The sequence below is a fragment of the Dipodomys ordii genome, unplaced genomic scaffold, assembly GCF_000151885.1.
Source record: "Dipodomys ordii isolate 6190 unplaced genomic scaffold, Dord_2.0 Scaffold296, whole genome shotgun sequence".
Taxonomy (NCBI): domain Eukaryota; kingdom Metazoa; phylum Chordata; class Mammalia; order Rodentia; family Heteromyidae; genus Dipodomys; species Dipodomys ordii.
In genome coordinates this window covers 976,979-984,993 of record NW_012267512.1, presented here as the reverse complement: position 1 = coordinate 984,993, position 8,015 = coordinate 976,979, and the positions used below count along the sequence as shown (strand labels likewise).

At 44.0% G+C, this 8,015-nt stretch overlaps 1 protein-coding gene across 1 annotated transcript; it reads right to left on the bottom strand.

The window, feature by feature from the left end:
- Positions 1-4: 4 nt before the first annotated feature.
- Positions 5-5,671, bottom strand: LOC106001402 (endothelin-1-like; the record flags this gene model as incomplete). The annotated part of the gene is made up of 5 exons (XM_013036495.1): positions 5,410-5,671; positions 3,615-3,783; positions 1,889-2,047; positions 1,603-1,716; positions 5-92 (listed from the first exon to the last, which is right to left on the bottom strand). Coding segments are annotated over exons 1-5 (594 nt in total), but the record flags the coding sequence as incomplete, so codon positions are not given.
- Positions 5,672-8,015: the final 2,344 nt, after the last annotated feature.

Genomic DNA, 8,015 nt, shown 5'->3' with positions numbered 1-8,015 from the left:
GGTTGTGGGTCACTCTCTGCTCTCTGTAGAGCTGGGCTTTCAACTTTGCAACACGAAAAGATGCTTTGATGCTGTTGCTGATGGACTCCAACCTATCAGAAACAAGACAAGAGAGAACAAAGATTATTTTTTTTAAAAGGTCAAGATATGACTCCTCAGCTAAAGAAACACCTAAAATAGAAACTGCCATAAACATTTCTAAATCTGGTTTCTAAACTCTTACTGCTGACCACAATAGCATGCTACTGTATGATAAAAACATCAAGAGGTATGAATACTACTGTGGAAAAAAAAAAAGCCTGCCCCTTATACTTAGGATAGGGGAAAGGGATCATAGGGTTCTGTGTAGAGGAAATTGATACTAAATATATTTTTTAATAAAATGGAGATGTTCTAGTATCTTTTATAGCTCCAATCTTCACCATTAGAGACAAGCTCAGCCCACTTGCACATCTTCTAAGTCACATAAGAAATTTAAGGTAACAAATTGGACATGGAAATGAAGACAAGATACCTATAGGTAGGCCCAAAGAACATGCGTTGGGGGTGTGTTTTTTTTTTTATTGTAAGCTTCTACAGGCCTAATGTTTTTGTTTGGGTTTGGTTTGATTTTTTCCCTTCCTTTGCAAGAGAAAGAAAGAAAGAAGAAGAGTAACATTAATAGATGACATAATAAAAAGGAATAGAAAAAAATGATAATTCCAGATCATTTCAGCAACTGTGACCTAAGAAAGGAGCATTCCGAGTGTGGCTCAAAACCACCTGAGACAGGTATGAGGAAAGAATATCTAACGTTGTCCCACACATGAGTAGTAAACAACTCAGGAGTTCTTTAGGACTGCCAAGCTTGGGCTCAGAACACTGATCATAGAACGACTTGGCCTTGGATTTCTTGGAACAGTTTCCCTAGACGATGACAGGGAAATATAGGACATGTAACACATCTGAACACAGGGTTCCTCCCTCCAGCCTGTGGGTTTCCAAAAGCTTAGGATTTGGGAAGAGCTGTGCCACAAAGCTGCTCAGAGCCACTGGGCAGGGTTTGGAAACTAGACAGCCTTTTGGAATGGCATTGGCTCTCCCCAAATGCATTTCCCTATTTAAAAAGTAATGGTAGGAATAAACCCGAAAAATAGCATATCCTGATTCTCACCAACCCTACCGAATGGCTTAGATTTTTTCCTTCAGTCGTTTGCATAACTGCTACTTTTTTTGAAGAACTCAACTGTGCCTGACATTTTGAGTTTAAAGAAAACAAATGTTCTCTTCCTGAAACGAGTTTTAATTTCACAAGGAACATGTGAAGTGCTTGGACACAGAGAGGGAAAGACTGAAGATGACCAAATGACACAGCTATCTGTGGATTTTTGTTTGGAAAAAAATCTGCCTATAGACTGACTAGTGTTGGCTGAAGCATAGTGGGCAGAAGTGGGCATTCAAGGCCTGCACGAATGTATTTGGGAGGGATTCCCTTGTTCTGTTCAATCTACACACCATTAAGATCTCCTTTGTCATTTTATTCTAAGCTTTTTCCAGCTTCCATAAGAAGTTCCAAGTGATTAAGTCATTAGCACGTGTGGTCATAAAAAAAAGACCTCATACCTTCTCATTTTTCTTCCTTCTACCAACTGCTGATGGATACACTTCTTTCCCAGTTTGGAACACCCTTTTCCTTTCTTGTGGTTACTCCAGTCTTTCTGTGTACTGTCTTGTACTCTGTTAAAACACAAGGAAAAAAATTTCCATCAATGATCATTTCAGATTCACTTGAACTGTCAATGTCTCTGCCTTTCTCTCTCTCTTCCTCTCCAAAGCCAGAAGCTATCTTCCTAAGAAGGAGGTCAGGTGTCTGTACTATGGACTGAAAAGCAAAGGTGTTTTGACTCACCTGAGTTCTTTTCCTGCTTGGCAAAAATTCCAGCACTTCTTGTCTTTTTGGTTAGCACATTGGCATCTGTTCATGTGGTCTGCTGCCTTCATAGGGAATAAATCTTTCAAGGATCGCTTAGACCTGGAAGGGCTTCCAAGTCCATAGGGAACAACATGCCTATTGTAGAGAGATAGGAATACAAATTATTACCATAAATAATCTTCCAAATGATACATTCTTTGGGGATAGTTCATGCTACTGGGTATACAAGGAGCTAGTCACAAATCTGTTGAGAGCATAACTTAAGGCAATAAGTGTGACTGTAATCAGCAACAGGTCCCTATCAAAGGCCTTCAATGGGTGTACCCATTAGGGAAGAAATCAAGTTTCTCTGCAATGAAATTTCATTCCATAGCAATCATTAACAAAGTTTAATCACCTAGCAATATTTTTTGTCCAAAATAATTACATCTCTATTTTAGTGTGTGTTTTGCATTTTCTTCCTTCTAATATGCTAGCTGGCTAACAGCTACTTAAACCAAAGGTCGGAGAACAGATATACTTTAATGTGAAACCATGACTCAGAACATTTTTTCAAACCTATTTTCAATTCTTATCATAAATGATAATGCTAAAAGAGCTTGCCGGGAAAAACCAATATTTTCACATTTCCTCCATGGATTGATGAAATCATATTGCTATGGAAGGACTTGTGGCCAAAAGGCTGCCCAATAATTCATAATATGACATAAAGAATAAAGTCAGCTGGGTGCTGATGGCTTACATCTATAATCCTAGCTACTCAGGAGGCTGGCATCTGAGGATCGAAGTTCACAGCCAATACTTGGCAGAAAAGTCCGTAAGAGACTCTTATCTCCAATTAACCACTCAAAACCTGGAAGTGGAGCTGTGGCTCAAAGGGGTAGAGTGCTAGTCTTGAACAAAAGAGCTCAGGAACAAAGCCTAGGCCCTGAGTTCAAGCCCCACAACTTTTAGGAAAAAAAATAATAATAAAGTCTTTTGGGAAGTATTATCTTTCAAAGCACTATTAGGCTCATGGTATTTAGGTTTGATGTACTTTTGTTTGGATTTTGGTGTTTTGTCATAGTGAACATGGTAAGCACAATATCCTTGCTTATGACAAATATTAATGGAGGATCTAGTGCTTGGAGCAAAAGAGAAAAAAATTGCCTATATTTGTCAAAAGAGAAATCTATAGACTTTATATTTATATTTCTGTCTTGAAATTGGGTTTTCTAAAGAGAAAAAGTGAGGAAAAAAGAGATCTAGAATCCTGTTCAGTTATACCAGGAAATCATTCCTGCAGGACAGATTTCAACATTATGGGCTTTAGTTTTTCTATAGATAAAATAAAGGGATTGGATTGTGACTGCCTGTGATCTTTTCTACCTCTCCACCTGCATGAGACTTGGGTAATTAATTTCCTGAACCTAGTGAGATCGCACCATGAAAGCACCCTGCCAAGCGTGCATAGCTTCAGCTTGCCCTCAGCGTTTTCCATCTACCCCATAATGATTAAGTAGTGTGAGCTACAGACATCAGAAAACCCTCTTCTTAACTGCTAAGAAGCAAACAATGCTGCCCAAGTACCCTACTAAGGTGCTATTCTGTTGTCAGAAGAGCTACTATCAGAATCCAAGACAGAAGCTCCCCAGAACAAGAGCTCTAGGAACTGCTCAGCTAATGAATGACTATAGAGTTATGATGCCCTCTAGAGACTCACTCAGGAGTGTTGACCCAGATGATGTCCAAATGGCAGAAGTAGACACACTCCTTATCCATGAGGGAAGAGCAGGAGCAGCGTTTGGATCTGCGGGGCCGCCAGGGCTCACTGGGAGGGGGCTTCTCCCCTCTGCTCGGTGCTCCAGTGCTAAGCTTAGTCCCCAAGGCCCCTGTGGAGAGAAACGCCAGTCAGTCAGTGTGTGATGCCCCCTCAGAGACATACCGGATCAGAGAATATCCACCCAAATCTAGCAGAGCTGTCAGTTCAAAGCGTGAAGCTGCCCTTGGCAAGCAATGCAAACAGAAGGAAAGGGCTATTTATTTATTTTTCTCCTTAACAGGGCTTCACCTTTCCCCTGGCTGGCTTCTCCACCTGTAGGGAGGTTATACAAATGCAGAAGAGACAAACCCCTGGAAAAAGGTCTTAGCAGCCCCTCTTCAAGGACATGCCTGGAAATGCTGCCTTTTGGAGAGCTGAGGCCACTTCTGCTGGACACTTAGTAGGACCACCTAACCCACAGTGGGTTCAAATCAGTGAATGACTACAGATTAATAACTGATACTGCCCATTCCTAGAATGGGAGGCACTTCCATTCCATCCTGCTTGAGGGGGTGCTCTCTGCTGCACACCTCGTGCCAGACACAGAGTGCCCCAAAAGATACACACACACACACACACACACACACACCCCTCTGCAAATCATGTAGAAGGCAGAGCACCAGGGAATGACCAGCAGGGGAAAGAGAAAGTGACTAGGAGATGCATCTCTGGTGGGAGACTCCACAGAAACCACTGGGGATGCTGAGAAACAACCCAAGCCACCCAGTTAGGACTCCATGAAGTGTGAATTCAGAGACCTTAGAGCAGCATAATGTGTGTGTGTGTGTTTGTGGGGGGAGGGGACTACCCCTGTCCCTCAGCCCTGATACAGCTGTGTCTTGCCATTGACTAGTTACCAATACAGCCTATCTGCCCGATTTGGGACATTTCAAATGATTGGACACATTCCAGGATCTTCATTCTTTTGGCATCCTTTCTCTTTGGTCAGGGTCAAGAAAGGACAAAGGAAGAGCGTTGACCCTGGAAGGAAGGGGAGGCAAGGCAGTAGGCCGATGCACACATGCTATCTAAATCCGTAAGCAGCCAGCTCCCCTCCCGGGACAGGTGACTACAACTGAAAAAGAAAGATCGCACTGCTTTGACTGCCAAAAATCTGCCAAAAGAAACCCAAAGTCAATAATGACAAATTTTAAAGAAAACATCTGCTTCACCCTGAAACTGCCTGGGGTTATATATATATATATATACAACATGCATTTTGCAGGTGAGTCTACTGTTCTTATATCACTTTAATGACCTGGATAAAATTCCTTGGCTTTGAGCTAAAATGTTTCAATATTTTACACGTTAGCACACAATTAAAGCAGTGTTTGAATAAGATAAAAGTTTCCAAGTGCACCATGTTACCGCATTACCTGTATGAATACACGTATTGTAAACTAAGTTATAGCTGCCTTATATCCTTCTTGAGTTATTTTTTAAACCAAGGAAATGCATCCTGGAATAATAGTAAGGATAACGATGGTGATAAAAAGTTATTTTAAATCTCCCTTGTATTTAATTGCAGTCAATTGTATCCAGTCGAAGAATTTTATTTTTTTTTCCACCGGAACACTCAGTAGATTTGAGCAATACTTGCCAGGCGCTCTCTATCTCAGCTACACTAACTTATAAAGAAAAAGAAAAATCCAGAAGATGGATCAGAAAAGAGATTTCCAAATCAAGCCGTGCCTACCTGTGTCTGGAGCTCCGTGGACAGCCAGAAACAGCAGAGGGAAAATCATGGAGAAACAATCCATGCTGGGGGGAAAAAAAATCAAAAAGGATCACACTCTGAGCCCAAAGGAAAATGAAGAAAACAGCGTCCGTTTGCTCCAAGCGCTGGTGGTGGTTGCGATCACCGGGTAAAAGCCTTCCGTCTAAGTGTCTTCTCAGAGGAGAAAGAGCGCTTTCTGCCCGGGGAGGGCCGGCGGCGAGAGCTGAGAGCCGGCAGCGAGCGAGCGCGCGCACGCGGCGCGGTGCGGAGAGGCAGCCGCGGACCCGGAGCGCTCGCCCTGGCGCAGTTGGAGAAGCGCGTCTGACTTGGACAGCGCTCCGCTGGCTTTTTATATTGAACCCCTATAGAGTGGGGGTAAACAGGTCCAACTTTATTCCAGCCTTAGACAATGTTATTGTGCTATTAGTCACCAAAAGCCAACGTGCAGCCGGAGATAAGGCTAGGCTCGAAAGGAAATCACTGCTAACTTCAGAGGCAGACGCCCGCCGTCTGACAATTCAGGGGGCAGGGCTATGAGAAAGAAAATACCCATTAAAGACCTTTAGTAAACCTGCCCGTGCAGTGCTGGAGTCTACTTCCCCTTCCAAAAGCTGCCAGCCCGAGTTCAAGAATCAGAAGAGGCTCTCCAGAAGGAAAAGAAAAAAAAAAAAGTCATACCATTGGTATGAAAAGTATGAGCTACAATTTCAATAGATTGTATTGTGTGCAGGGGATTTTTTTTCATTGTTGTTTGCTTCTTTTTCCTTTTACGTCTGTCTGATTTCTTAGTCTTGATCAAGCAAGAGGACCCTCTCCCTTTTTATTCCCCCTCCCAAATTATTTTGGCCCACCAATGTATTTTTAACTTCAAGGCCCTCTCCCCCTCCCAGGCTTTTTCTTTTTCTTTTTTTTTTTTTTTCTTTTTTCCTAAAGTTTTTTTGCATCTACCCTGAGAGAGATCAGGGAGGGAATTGGCAGGAATGGAAACTAAGAAGAAAGCCAAGCGATCTATCAGGCATATACTCAGATCTGCCCCGCCTCCCTCAGTATCCCTGATTAGAAGAGACCCCCCCCCAAGCACAAACACACTTCTTATATGAACCCCCTCTTGCCCTGGCCATGGCCCATTGTCAATACCAAGATTTAAAGAAATGACAGGAGAGGAACACCAGGGGGAGATGGAGAGCTACAGGGGCTGATGTTTATTTATTAGGCCAAAAAAGTAAAAGCCTTGACTTTTCAAAACCATGGAGGAAAGAACTGGTGACCAGAAATGAGGGAGGGAAGGGAACAAGCCTGTAACATAGAAAATCCAACTATTTCAGATGACTCCACTGGCCCCCTGACATGGGCACAAATTCCCTAAGGGAATCCAACCCCCCCCCCCAACCACCTGTTGGCTTCCTCTTTCAGGGCAAAAGGGTGTTCTGATACGGCGCTATGTGAATACACAGTGTGGACAGTGTTGGGAAGACGGAAATTGTCATGTGAATAATAGGATCAGATAATACCTCACATTTAATAATGTGTTTACATTTTCCAAACAATTTCCTGTCTATCTAACCTTAGAATAACCCCCCCCTCAGATGCCCACAGCACAGTTAATGTACAAGTGACAACACGCCTTAATGAATAAAGCCAAACACACATAGAACATGTTTCTGACTACTTCAAGAGCCCCACTTTTCAGGCGAGAAACGAAGGAGGGAGGGGGATCAGAATGCATAGCGACATCACCATCTTCCCAGCCTGCCCCGGAGAGACCTACAGTTCTCTTCCCTGCACTGGGAAAAGCTGAGTTTAGGCCAAGACTTCTTCCAATTCTTATTTTGCTCAGGTTTTCTGGTGTGTGTGTGTATAAGGTGATGTGTGTGGGGGCGGAGGAGGTGGATTCCAACAACACAGGAGGATCCCACCGCACAGTTTCTTCATTTCTAGAATCTAAAGGACAAGCTTTATCCTAACACAGAAGCTGTGGACTTGCAACATTTTTAGGACCCCCTGGACCACCCTGGAGATGCCAGTCAGTGAGCCACGATGGCAGGGTCAAGTCCCTAAGAAGATCTAGTCCCTGAAAAAGCTTCTGCAGTAAGACCTGGAGAGGGAAAAGGCAGGAAGCCTCCCTTCCCACACCCACGTGCACGCACGGAGATACCTGGGGATGATGCCCAGCGCCTCTGCCCAAAGCTCTCAGCCTCCGCCTTGCTTACCTCAGCCCAACCCTGGGGCCCAGGGTGGCCACAGCTCCCCCCAGAACTGGGCCCAAGCAGGAAGCTAGCTTTGCCCGCCCCAGCTCTGGCAGAGGCCTTGAAAAGAGCTGATGTCACATTCACAAGCTCCAAGCTTGTCAACTTCTGCGCCCCCCCCCCCTCCCACTCCCAGGGAGAAAGGTGACTAGAAAATGTGTATTGAGGGGTACCTCCCTATCCCTCTCCACACCTTGTTTCCTTAAAAACCTTCTGCCAGGTTTGACTAAACACTGTCAGGGCCCGTGTGTCCCCAGCCCCTCCCTGGAAACGACCTCCTCCCCACTCAAGTATCTTTCTGTGTCCAAGCTTGGGCCATCTTCCAGTTGGGATGGGGCC